The following is a 14,119-nucleotide window of genomic DNA, read 5'->3' on the forward strand; positions in this document are numbered from 1 at the left end:
CTTCTGCCCACCAGAAGGCTGACCCACGGGCAGAGGGAAAGCTATCAGCAATTTGAAAGTAGTAGTGGGAACGCTCCTTCTAGGACCTTAGGAATCGACACTGTACCAAATCCATGTGTAGATTCTGTAAAGACTTTTAAATGCTAAATCACATGGTTGATATAGCTCTTAACTAAGGCCCTGAACCATAAAAAATGCATTTCTGTTATAAAAAGCACGGAATCTAGCTAGGCAAGTGAGTGTGGTACTATAAATAAAACAAAGGGGAAAAGCAGAAAACTTAGAAACAGGTCCGGTAATGAAAAACAGGGCGGCGTCCCTGGAGGCCTGGAGTGAACGCAAGTAGGTCTCTACGTGTGTGTCGTCAGCACTGGTCGGCTGCACATCTTCCGTTATAAATAAAACAGCTGAAGATTCCATCACCTGATTCTGCCTCCGCACTGCAGACAGAGACCTGTATCTGCAGGTGATGGGGCATGGACCGGCGCAGAGCTTCAGGAAACAGGGAAGCCAAGGCCAAGCTCTCTGGTTGGACTTTTTATAACTTTCTGCAGGACCAGGCATGACACTTTCTAGTCCCCCGTTCTCAGGGCTGCTTGCTCACCAAAATGAGCTTCTTCTGTGGGCCAAGGCCTTAGAATTTTGCCCTTTATTTTGGATGGGAAGGATTACATATACACCATAGGAAATATGCAGCTGAGTATTTACTAAGAATAAACAATGGTTAATCATTATATAGTGATTTTCTTAATTATTGGTTGGTGATAAGGAGGCCCACAGCATAGTGATTTGAATCCTGCACTGTGGAGACAGACTGCCAGGGTTCAAATCCATATGCTCCTACTAGCTGTGTGGTTCTAGGCAATTATTGAACCTCACCAAGCCTCAGCTTTCACCCTATACAATGCAGATGTATTAAGTGAGATGACACACGGAAGGCGCTTAGAACAATACCTGGCACCACAGAGTAAGCACCGAGTAGCTATTCCTCTTTCTCCTGACTGTGGTCTGAATGTGTCCTCCAAATTCATATGCTGAAACCTCCCCCCGCCCCCACCCCCAGGTGACGGTACTGGGAGGTGATTAGGTTCTGAGCGGTCACGAATGGGATTAGAACCCTGATAACGCAGCTCCAAAGAGCTTCCTTGCCCCTCCTGGCACCTGAGGACACAGTGGGGAGGCACCGGCTGTGCCAGGACACAACTATGCTGGCATCTGAGCTTGGATTCCAGCCTCTAAAACTGCGAGAAATAAATGTCTGTTGTTTCTAAAGCCATCTAGTCAGTGGTATTTGGTTACAGCAGCCCAGACTAAGACATTCCTCCTCCTCCTCCTCGCTGTTGTTGTTATTATTCACATGAAGGGAACCGCAGGAAAGGAGATGAGTCCCTACTCAGGCTCTTCCCCAGCCAGCAGCCTCACTCTCTCTATCCTTTGTGTGTCAGTCAGTGCTTAGGAGCCAGCAGTCAAGGGACACTGACTGGGTCCCAGTCGATGAGTGGGGGACGCAGGCTGGTAGCTAAGGCCCACCAGGCCAGTGCCATTCAGGGAACCGTAAAGGGGCTTGTCAGAGGGGGAGACATTGAACTGGTGCTGAAGAAAGCGTGAGGGTGTCTGGTGGAGCAGGCAGTGAAGGGCAATCCACGAGCAATCATGCACCTCGGCTACTCTTTCTGCAAAGGCGGAGGGAGGGGCGACGACAGGAAAGTCCTGGAGTCTAAGCCAATTGCAGCCAAAAGGTGGGAATAGCGCGTGCTCTGAAATCCACATGTGCTGGGGTAGAAAACCGCTGCCTACAGGGATCGTCTAGAGCAGCGGTGCCCAACCTTTTTGGCACCAGAGCCCGGTGTTCCTGTGAGAATCTTACGCCTGATGATCTGAGGTGGAGCTGAGGCCCTGGGAGCAGCTGCAAACACAGATGAAGCTTCGCGTGCTTGCCCGCCGCTCACCTCCTGCTGTGTGGCCCGGTTCCTAACAAGGCCACAGAGTGTACAGGTCCATCGCCCAGGGGTTGGGGACCCCTGCTCTGTAGGAACTTGGAGTCCTCAATGGGGAGGAAGATACAACCAGAGAGGAAGAAGTGAGAAAAGTGTCTAGACTCAGGGCGAAATATTTTGAGCACTTGTAGCAGGACCCCTGCTGCAAGAAGAGGTATGTATGGGGAGAGGGTGGGGTGCTAGGAGTCCAAGGATGAGACTTTTCTGTTTGGAGACAACCTTAATGGGGAGGGGACAGGTCTGTTACCACACGAGCTGGTGGCGCATACACACAGAAGCATGAGCACTCTGAGAAACTGAATCGGGGCAGCGAGGCTGAGTGACAAACTCAAAGGACGGTGCAGACACAGGACACTGCCTGCCTTCTCAAGCTGCCCAGCCTTGGCACACAGGCCTTCCGTGCCTTCCTCCATCGTGCACCTGACCTCTCCCCTTCTTCCCTCAGAGCCGGCTCGAGTTGTCTGCTCCGGGCCAGCCTGCCTGCCGGCCGGCAGCACACGCCACCACGCACTCCTCCGCAACCCCGCGGCACTGTGCACACAGCCCTTACGGCCCTTCCCCACAGCATGGGAACTGCCCCTGGTCATCCAACGCCAGACCTCACTGTGACCCTCTTAAGCAGGATGAGCCATCCGAGTCTAAACCAGTGCCTGGGACAGAGTAAGACTCATGAACGTTTGTTGACAGAATGCATGATGGAATGAGTAAGTGAATTCCTTGACAATAGGCGGTCTCTACCTATTATCAATATCTCCCTCCCCACTGAGAAATGATGAGGCTCAATAAACACTTCTAAGACGAGAAGTGACTGTTTCTACGCATTGTGACTTCCCTTTGTATACAACCTATATTTATCATTATGGGATTTGCCAAGATGTCATTCTGACAAGCCAAGAGGTTACAGGTGTTCACGATTCTCTCATCTTCCTAGCGTTCCATCCATCAAATATCCAAGGCAGAGTGGGAAAACAAAAGTAACTGGCGCAAAAGAGCCCCTCTACAAGCTCTGGGCTGTCAAGTCTCGAAGGTCAAAGCTAGCAGAGGCCAGTAGTCTTTTCATTTATTTTTCTTGACGCCCATCAATGAAAGTGGTCATGAGTAAAAGTTTTACCTGCCAGGAAAGAAATTGTCCTTTGTGTTTAGTGGCAACCTTCACAGTCGAGGTGCACTCTGACAGCTGCTTCCTGAGCCCTGGGGAGGGTTATACATCTATTCCTGGGTATGGGCGAAAATACTTGTCATCTTGTCATCAGCTGGGGATTCTTCTGTGATTCTGGCCTAAGCTTTAATTTTAGACCCAGAGCTTACATTTAAGAAGAGTTGCACTGTAGGACTACAATAAATTGATCTGGTGTTGATTCGCCTGACACAGAACAACTACTATGTGCTAAGCGCTGTGCCAGGCACTGTGGCAAATAATATGTACAAGCCAAGATCTTCATTTTCAAGGCTCGTGGCCCAGAACTAGATGGCCAAAGATCAAATGAGGCTACTTGAGCAAAGCTTTTCCTGACTAATGAGAACAGGTTTCAATTTTCTCAGAGCCAGGCATGATCCCAGGGTTCACTGTAAGGCATGCTTGGGGAAATGACAAGGAAAGAAAAAAAGACCCAAATGATCTGTGTTCCCTGTGTATGACTTGTGACTGTACGCAAACCACTGAACCTCTCTGAGATTTAGTTTACTTATATGTAAAATGAGGATAATAATATACACAACATAGATCACTGTGAGGATGAAATGAGTTGATAGATATTGATGCACTTGGTAACCTGAACATGCACTATACAGATGTTCGCCATGAGTATTAGCATGTTATCTGCCTCCTAAAAACAAAAAGGAGTGCCATGGACCTTCTGCTAACCTGGGTCCTGGATGAGGGTCGACACGCGACAATCTGAAGAACAGTGATGGGTGGTGGATGGTGGATGGATGAACGGATGGACTCTAAAGATCTGGGTGTCTCTGGTCCACCCTGTATTCCTCTCAGGCCTCTCTGGCCTTGAAAGCCTCACACTTATGGAGAGAGAATAACAGGTGTGCCCTGAGTAGACCTACTGGTAGAAACCAGTGCTATACACGGCCTTCGATAAAGCCCAGTTACCCCAGCTTGGGGGCTGCAAAGACTCCTGGGAGTCCTTGGGAGCAAGGGTTGGACTGCCTTGCCACAGCCGGTTCACCCATGAGAGGGAGAAAAATGACTCTCCACCCTGCAAACAAGTCCATCTCACCTCTCTAAGCTTCCTTTTTGACTTTTCTCCTTACTATTTAGTAAAAGGTTATAAGAAAGCTACCAGCTTATGTGTTTGACCAATTCAAGCTGAAGTGTTAGCCAAAATTCTTAGTTTTTGATGCATACCAGAATCCCTGTGGCACTTTCTAAAATACATATGCCCTTGCCCCTTCCCAAGGCTAAGAGAATCAGGATCACTCGGGATGGGACTCAGCCGTATAAATTTTGTAAAATGCATGGTTCTGATTTGTGCCCCCAAAACTCGTAACCTATCATATCAATGGTTTAAAGTCCAAGTGTTCTGGAGAGGAGCAGCATTTTAGTAGTTATTTCACCTCACGGGGATGAAAAATATGGTAAATCCAGGCACAGTCAGTGGGGCTGGTACTTTGGGGTTCAACTTAGAGAACAAAGGAAGTCACTCCAAGAACGTGGAGTATAGAATTGCGGACCTTGGCTTTCTTCATGCCCACTCCTCCCACTCCCAGAGCAGCCTCGAGCCGGGCCAGCCCTGGGGCCCTCGAGGGGCAGCCAGGAGGGCAGTGGGGGGAGACCTGTTAGTACACACTCTGTGTGTTACCTAACCTAATCCTCGTAACAGCCCTGTGAGGCGGGCCAATTATTACTGCTTTACAGATAGGAAAGCTGAGGCTCGTGGAGATTCAGAGACTTGTCCAAGCTCGTACTGGGGAGCTACCTCCCAGCACACTTTGGACCCAAGTTTTATGACTGCACTACGCTCCGAGGACTCCGAGCTGCATGACTGTTCCCATGCGTGGGAAATATGCCCCTGACAAGCCTGGGTGTGAGTTTTAAGGCTTTAAAAAATTATCTTTAAAGCCTTTGAATGGCTTTCTCTTTTTAGTGTAAATCACCCAGACATTAAAGCCCTTATTATATATTTATCAGTGTGTTATTCAGACCAAGGGGAAAAAGAAAGAAGCTGACACTATGAATGACTTTGAAAGTGAGAAAATGCTGGGCCTGAAATTAAATCATTGCGACACTGCCACTCAAGGGCATCAATTTCAATAAATGATCACCTTTTTTATTTCCCATCCATTTATCATGCAGGCAGGATGTGAGGAGAACTTTGGGCCACGCTGAATGCCACGGGCCTCCCATTTCCCCACACTGGCCAGGCTTGCCACGTTGCCCCGGGCCGACTGGAGTTAAACCCAGCATAGCCTGGCAAAGGCAGCCAGGCATCTTTTCGCAAGCAAATGCCCTGTGGCCTGTTTCCATATTGCCCTATCCTGAGCTTCAGCCTGCTGAGACCAGCTGGTCCGTTTACAGGAAAATGCCAGGCTCCGCACATTAGTGGCAGCAAGTCTCTGCGGGTCAGTAATGAGAACCATCCTGTTTGCCAGAGTGGGGGGTGGGGCAAAGAGCAGGAGTCTGGGGTAGAGAAAATCATGTCCTGCAACCCCAGACCTGGGTAGCCCCCGAGACGGCACCACTGGGGCTGCTGGCGCTGCAGGATGGAGGCAGAGGGCGGAGCTCCGCTTCAGACGACAAGAAGCCGAGGCTGGCGGGGCTGTGGTTGTTCCACGGCCGCCCTATAAATGAGCAGTGGGACCGGGACTGACCCTGCACCTCCTGATGCCCACGAGTCAGTATCACTTTGGGTTAGGATTGTTCCTGGTTTTACAGCTGGGGTCTTTGATCAAAAGTGACTGCTTTAAATAAATGTGGCAGCTGTGTGGGGACCCAGCATAGATATGGGTTTGTCTTCACTTGGGGAGGTTGGCCACAGATTTTATCTAAGTAAGGTAGGGAGAAGGCAAGAGAATTAAAATGTTAAATCATGCTACATTCAGAGATGGCAATATGCTGATCAGCTCTGCAGCCAGGCCGGGAGGACACCTGCAGAACAAAGATTTCTGCTGGGATCGCTAACAATGCATTCCCCATACTTGCGAAGGGGAAACAGGAAAAACAGAGTCTTTAAGCGGCTGCCCTATGCGAAATAAAATCTTTCATTCCCCATCGCTAAAATCATAAGGAACTTATGAAATGAAGGCTGGAAACTGCCAGCAGGCCTTTCACGCTACATATTCACACCTTTTCATGCTCCATACTCTTCTCCTTCCCAACTGTATGTCCATATCAAAGGAAATGGGTAAACAAAGTCCGTAAACTGTAACTCACAGGAACTAAAGAATGAAAGATAAACTGACTTTCCCGGACACTCAGGGACCCTCTCAGTCTCTCTCTCTGTCCCTCTCACCGCCTTCCCTTTCAGGACCCTTCGCCATCCTGCCTCTCTTAGGCTCTCTCGCTCTCTGCTTCTGAGAGACCACTCTCTGGGGAGTGTGGCCCCTTTTCTAACCTTCCTTTTGACTCTAACTTTAGCATGTGCATTGAATTCTTTCTACACCCTCAGCCAAAGAACCCTCTTCTCAGTGCTGGCTTAGTCTGCCCCAGCCCCCACTTGGGGGGAATTTGTCCTGCCCTTCATCATCGGGACAGTGTGTTTAGGGACTCCTTGATCCAGCTGTTCAGCTGGGAGACAGACAGAGCACGGGAGGGCTGGGCTCTGGAACGTCGACAAGGACACAAGTCTTGGCTGTGCCAGGAGCGTGCACTTTGACCTTTATCACAATACAGCACGTGTCTAGGCCTTAGCTTCCCCTGCATCAGGGAATCAATGAACGAAATGGAACTCAAGTCTCCTCTGAGGACAGAGGTTAAGATCCCGCAGACTGGTGAAGCTTTGTGCCGAGGAGACTCATTTCTCTGACACCCTCTGGAACGAGGCTTGTTTGTGCTATGCAATAGCCCTGACAAGTTATCTTGGCTCAAGCCCAAGTATCACCGAATCCTTTAGGTTTAAAACATCTTTTCAAGTATTAGTAATTTAAATGATTGGCAACTTCTATCCCCTCAGGGCCCAGTTCTTCCCTCCACACACCATGCAGTTCTGGTCACACATAATAAAGTCCCCAGATACTCGGCCACTCGGGGCTGCAGGAGCACTCAGAAAGGAAAGCTTGCAGTGGATGTCCAGGAAGGCGGAGCCCTGGAGAGGAAACGCCACTCATCCTTGAGCGTGTGTCCCTGAGTCCAGGAAGGCGCCGGCTTCACACTGCCAGTCGCTGCCGCATTGCTTTCTCCACAGCAGCTTCCTGCAGAAAGGCACGAGGCACAGCAGGCAGAGCAGGAGCCGCGCGGCCTGTGCTGGCTCCGCTGGCTGGCGATCTCCGTTCTCAGCCTTTTAATATCTCTGGGCCCCAATTTAAAAACATCTGCACGAGCACGTGCTGTTGCGAGTCTGCCTGTGTGTTCCTTACTGGACTGGATGCTCTTTGAAAGCCAGGCCTATTGTCATCTTCGGCTGTAAGTTTCTAGAACCAATTACACGGAAAGTGTTCAATCCATGGTTGTTAAATGACTGTATGAACTGAAAAGGATTTAGCGTGCTTTAAGTATCTACTACAATTGGGCAAATTGTGAACCATTTTCCTTATGTCATTTTAGAATTTACCATATTAAATGGGTATTATATTCATTTAATTCATGGGAATTTTGTGGCTTCTAATTTCTAGTTATGATATCCTATGCCTGCTGGATTCTGTGGCCAGCGGGGCTAGGCTGTTTGACAGCCAGTTTCCTCGCGTCCTTGCTCCTGTGGCCATTCTGGCTGGTCAGATGAGCAGATGAACAGGCTGGGCATTCCTTGTCATCCTCTGTCCCCTGGGACACCCTGGCCAAAGCCAGGCCATCTTGGCAGACGAACGCTCACACCCGCTCTGTGGTTCATTCACCTCGCGCATGCTGCTGCTTTCCAGGAGAAGCGAGAGAGCAGCTGCTGGGATTCCCCGACTGTCTTCCCGGCCTCCAGAGCCTCCAGGCAGGCTGCTGCTCCCCCTAATGCTGCCTGCCCACGGACGTGTGGCTTCCAGGGGACTGGGTGGCCTCCCTGACTTGTCGTTCCTCAGCCTACTCCTCCGTTCCGCTCTCCCGAGAGGAACCTGCTATGACAACTTCCTCCTTTGTTACTACAAATGCTGAATGTTGTTTTCCAAACAGCAGTCCCAAACCGCCACGTTCTGTTCTGAGAAGCAGCCGGCCCCACTTGCAACCATCACTGTCATCGCCACCAGGATTTCACTCCGTCCCCCTCGCCACGCTGAGGATTGTGCTGCGGAGGTCGTCTCTGACATTAAAGGGGGTGAGTGGAGGATGCCAAAACCAAAGGATTCTCAGTCCCACACATGTGAACTGATGAGGTCGAACCAGGTAAATCCCAGGGTTCCTCTCAGCTCTCGAGTGCTCTATTTATTTCAGTGGTTCTCAGTAAGGAAGATTTTGACCCCCAGGCGACATCCAGCAATGTCTAGAGATCCTTTTTTTAAATTAATTAATTAACTTTTAGCATAACCAGAGAAAGCGGTACTAGCATCTAGTGAGTAGAAGCTTGGGAAGCTGGGGACGCACACCAGACAGTGACAACAAAGAGAACTGTCTGAGCCCAGAGGGCAACGGTGCCAAAGCTGAGCAACCTAGATCCAGTTTTATAGTAACACCCAGAGCCCTCTGAACTTCAGGACACGTGCCTGTGTCCTGCAGCTTGCTGAGATGCCCGGGGCAGCAGAGTTCCTCCACACAGGGGGGAAGTCTATGGATTGCCCCTTAGCTGCAACCTTCCACTCTTGTCACATAGATCTTGTTGGAGGTGAAGAGCCTGGCTCAGGCATCTTTAAATTTGGAATCACTCCTGCTCTCACCGAACTCCAAGATGGCTCTGCCAGGGCTGAGAGAGCTTCTGTGCATGGAGATGCATAGAGCCTGGCCTGAGGCAAAGCACCTACAGAGGTAGGGGTAGCCCCGTGCAAAGACATCAGTCAGTGGCTTTGTTCTGGCAGCCTTGTACTCTTTCTCCTACCTCGACTTCTGCCCTCCAGAAGGCAGACCAACTCTGGTGACAGAGGAGTCACCGTGGGAAGAAAATTCATGACCATTGGGGTGGACCTTGAGAATGGTGGCCATGCCAGCCTCAGGGCAGCTTCACAGCTTGCCCACAATGTGCGTTCTTAGTCTCCTTGCTCTCACCACATGTGGAGGGAAGGCTGCCCCCGGGCTTATCTGTCTCGAGGTGCCAAAGAACCTAGATCATCTCTCTTGCAGGGTTCCTTCGCCTTCTATTTCCTCTTTTCTGAGATTGCCCTTCTCCCTGAGTTCCTGCCGAGAGGCTATGGGTTTCCAGGAAAGAGCTTGAATGAGGAAGGGGAGACATGGAGTCCATTTGGGGACATGCACTTCCTATTTTGTCTCTCCAACTTAGTTTTCTCATCTGTTAAATGGGAACTCATGTGGTAGTTACGAGCATAGGAAGATGAAGAGGGGAAAACTCTCTGCAAGCCTCCATGGCTAGTCACACTGAGGAGCCAACATCTTCCTGACCATGCCATGCAGGGGACCAGAGCCTGCTACTCAGGAAGTGCTGAAATCCCTCTGGCACGCTTCCTCTCACACATACACACGCTCAGCCTACATTTCAGGGAAATGCCAGACTCCACTTTCCCCTGTGACATCAGTGAATGCTCCCACCCCCGACCCAGCACTTGACTGCCTGAAATCCCAGCAGTCCTGAACGCACTCTCTGGTCTCTACCAGGCTTCGTGCAGCAGGAGTATTGGGCACAAAGTCAGAATAAACCGCTCATGGGGCTGGGCAAACGCCAATAGAAATGCACAGTAGCCAAGACCATTACTAACCCATGGGCGGAAGGCCTTACATCTGGGCTTCTCACAAGAAAGGGAGGCCATGCTCAAGGGAGGCTTGTCCCCAAAGGAAACCTCATTCAAAACAATGGGCAGCCCAGACACCGACATTCCTGACTTCTGATGAAGAGATTAAGAGGCACTTGGCTGAGTCTTCCCAGCCATCCGCATTAGGCATTTCAGACGCAAGAAGATGGATATGGGTTTATGTATGGGGAGAGTACCCTTCTTGAAGCTAAAATTTCATTTCTGCTGGAATTGTAGCAACTTATAGTTTTTTTTTGAAGCACAGCTAAACACAGATGGGTAAGTAGCAAAGGAATGGGTGGAAACTTTCAAGAAATTACTAAGGAGGTCATATGGCTTTACTAGAAAAGCAGCAGTCAGAATCCCCCCACCCCGACGCGGCACACCATGAAGGTAGAGGACGGGTAGCATCATCGTTTAGATGGGACTTCTCTGCAAGGTATTTCCTGAGAGAGAAGCGAAGTCTAAGCTGAGCTAGGAATCAGAGGTCTTTCTCCTACAAAATGCCTTCCGTAAGGATCTCTCATCCTTATTGATTATAAAGTAATCAGATATGGTGCCCCTCAAAACCAGAGTCTTACGATGGTATTTATACTTAAGCAATGAGGAAAAAAGGCAGGTACAGAGAAGCCCTAGTTCAAGTTTGCTTTCCAATGTCACCACTTCTAGAGGCACAATGGATCACTGAGTAAGCAAGTATCTCCTAGAAGTTTAAAAGCGTTCACGGACATGGGTATTGGGTGTGACTTCAGTGTTGTACGAGCCTTAGAGATTCTAAAACAAAGCTTGTTCCGATCTTACTAAATTGATACTGTTGTGGTTTCTCTGACCCATTCGGCTCTGGGGATCCACACTCCTGCAGGACCTGCTCGGGTGGCTACCACGGTTTGCTCTTCCCATTCTCAGCAAAGTTTTGCTGGTAAAACTCACTTTCCAGCAATATTAACTTACTTTCATTTGGGTCTTTTGACACTCCCCTTGGCTGTTTTCTTCTTGGCTGTGTCTGGACTTTGGGGGATGAATATCTTTAATACCTACTCATTAAAGGCGCACTCTGCCAGCTGGTTCTCTGGCTTCTGGAAGGACTGCCAGCCTGGATGGCCAGGGAGCCCCATGGATCTGTGCCCAAGATAATATCCAGGGAATATTAGCAGTAATGGCTCAATCTGGACCCTACCCATTAGAGGGCAATTGCGAGTTTTAAGTAGATGTCACAGACTCTGGAAATTTGCAGCCAAAAGCCAAATTGCTTTTAATGTAATCAATTTCGGAATGAGAAAGGACTTACCCATGCTTCCCTGGAGTGGGTACCAGGAGGATCTCTCTTCCAGCCTCGTTGTGGGGCAGCAGATGGGCAACGTACTTCCCAGAGGGCTGCAGGTGCCTGTGCACCGAGACGGCCAGGCTGCAGTGCTCGCTGCTGCTCCTCATCCACGGGCTCAGGATGGTGTGCTTGGAGTTTGCTGAGGTGTTGAGGAGGAGGAAGGAACCTGCCGAAAGATAGGGAAAGTGACTCTGCAGGTGTGTCCAGACAGGAGGACCAGCAGAAATTCCGCAGCAGGATTTAGAGACCAATGGCATTAAAGTTCGCAATGCTGGAGGCTTTTCTCACTTCGTTTGCACACATTCAGCCCTCTGCCCCCTCTCTAAGATTGTCTTTGTCAAAACTAAACCTGAAGCAAGAGAACAGTGACTGGTAACTGGGGACCTGGGCTTTATAATTAGTCAGACCAACGTTCTCACCTTAGTGCCTTTACTTACTAGCTCTGTGTCCTTGAGTCTCAGGTTCTTCACCTATAAAATTGAAAACATCTATTTCAAAGAGTGGTTGTAAGGATTAAGTGAGATAAGTATGGAGAGCACTTCACCCAGTTTTAGACAGGAAGGAAGTACCTTATTGAATAATCCATTATTTGATTTTGACTATCTTCTAAGTTAAAGAGATGACAGCTCCGGTTCTTGGCCAGCCAATAGGCACAAATAATAAAGTCCCATAGGAAACAGGGCAAGGATAGTGTGTACGACTTAATCCCCAGAAGGTTATCAGAGTCAGAAACCCAGCCTAGGTGCTAAGACAGTCTTACAGATTTACATCCTGGTCTAGGGGGATAGCCTCACAGAGTCACTCCCTCTACGGACATGCCGAGAGTGGAGCCAGGACATCAGTGTCACTGCGTAAACACCAATGCAGGGCACCTCCACGAACCTGTACAATCTGAGCATCTCGGGCCACGTTGAGTCCTCTATATCACATTTAAGCTAACTTGGGACTCAATTTATATCTGTTGGGCAATTCAGAGTTCCCCAGCAATGCATGGGTGGTTCTAGGTGCTCAAATAGTTATGACCAGTTCCAGATTTTCCTTGAGAGGTGGGTGGCTTGGAAAGGCAGCATTTGGGTCACTTATTATGTAGTAACTAAGATCATGGCTTCTGCTTCTTTGCCGAGGAGTGATCTCGGGTAAAGCATTAACTTGCTCAGGCTTCAGTTCCCTTGTTTATAAAACAGGGTGAGAAGGGTTGGCTGAACTCAGTAATCTCTTAAGATCCATTTCTGCTCTTGAATCTATGAGTCATGTGAATTTGCAACTGGTCTCCACAAAGAAAGCCTTACTAATCCCCCCTAGTGCCCTGTCTGTGGCAGAGTTTCCCTCTGGGGCAAACCAACTCTAATTCGAGTAGAACAGGCCCAGCGACCTACAAGAAACTTATATTCCTGGGGATTACTGTCGGCATGAAAACATAGCACCATTTTCTTGTTCCAGGCATTCCTTCTGATGCATTCATTTTACTTGTCATGCTTCTACACTGACGTTTTGGACCATTAGATGCTACTTTTGCAGTGGAAGCCTATTCCGACAAAATCCCTAACCTCTAGTGGGAACCAACTAATGAGCGCTCAGCCTCTTTACCTGCCTCCACCCCTCCCAGCACTTCATGTTAGTCTCCTTCTGCAGATAATCCAATGTACCAAGTAGGCAAACACACTAGAGGTTTGTCATAGAGAATGATACAAATGAAAAAAGAGGGTTCCTATGAGAAGTGAAGCATTTTCCAACAAGAAGGTATTGTGTGAGGATTGGAGATCTGCAATATTCTGGAAGTAGGTAAAGGCGACTTCTGGTTAAAATCAGGATAAGGTCAGCATAAGACTGTTTTTCAGCTGGATGAGTAACATGGAGTTAATACTGGAAACAGAATCCTCTGTCATTGTCAGGAAGTTTTAGCATGGCATATGAACCTTTGAAAAGTACTCTACAACCCTCGGTAAGTAATCTATGTTATTACTTTGTTTTACAATGAGGGAGACATTCTTGACATGGGCAAAGAAGTAAAAGAGAAGGATTAGAATCAAAAACTCAGAATTAAAAAGGACTTAACGATCATGTAATATAATGCCCTTATTTTTCTAGCGACGCAGACTGAAGATCAGAATGGGAAAATGAATCGTCCAAAGTCTTAAACTGAAAGTACACACCAGGCTCCAAGCCTCTGGACGTCTAACCAGTGCTCTTTCCCTTCTATCTTTCTCATCACCCCACTGTATCCTTTATCTTAAACTATGATCAGGGTGCCTTGTGGCCAAGTCATGTAGCTCAAGAACTCAGAGGGATGGGAAAGGAGAAAGACAGGCAGATGGGTACTGAACCCAATCCATTTGTTCACTGGCTTCCTTACTCATTCCTTTCTGCCCTCAAATTTCACTTATGGGATGGCTACTTTGAGCAAACATCCAAGCACTTGCCCAGCCCTGGGGACCAAGACATGAACCAAAGACAGTTCTGGCCTTCAAGAAACTCCAGGTCTAGGAGGGGTGATGAGATATCTGCATTTACTACAGTCAAAAGTAGAGGTTCTAAAGTCATAAGACACTACAAGTAAAGCACTTTGGAAGGCTCCAGGAAGGAGACATTATGTTCAACTGGGAAGATTCATAAAGAAGACGACCTTTGAGCTAGATCTTAAAGGGCAAGAAAAACAAAGATATTGGCAGAACTGGCTTTGCAGGAATTGAGAAGAGTAATGGCATCAATGTAGAAAGTATGTAGTGGGATCTGGCTGCAGAGTAAGGTATATGAAGAGAAGGCTGGGAAATAAGGCAGGCTAGGGTGGTGGGTATGGGACCAGGCCATAAAG

General features: G+C 48.6%; 1 protein-coding gene across 1 annotated transcript in view; it reads right to left on the minus strand.

Annotated features, from left to right (window-relative positions):
• Positions 1-14,119, minus strand: part of ALK (ALK receptor tyrosine kinase) — a 598,490-nt gene that overhangs the window by 266,464 nt on the left and 317,907 nt on the right. The window contains exon 4 of the mRNA XM_036224695.1: positions 11,272-11,473. Within this exon, the coding sequence (XP_036080588.1) occupies positions 11,272-11,473 (202 nt within the window). The remainder of the gene's footprint in view (positions 1-11,271; positions 11,474-14,119) is intronic.

The sequence above is a fragment of the Rousettus aegyptiacus genome, unplaced genomic scaffold (genome assembly GCF_014176215.1).
Source record: "Rousettus aegyptiacus isolate mRouAeg1 unplaced genomic scaffold, mRouAeg1.p scaffold_m13_p_7, whole genome shotgun sequence".
Classification (NCBI taxonomy): Eukaryota; Metazoa; Chordata; class Mammalia; order Chiroptera; family Pteropodidae; genus Rousettus; species Rousettus aegyptiacus.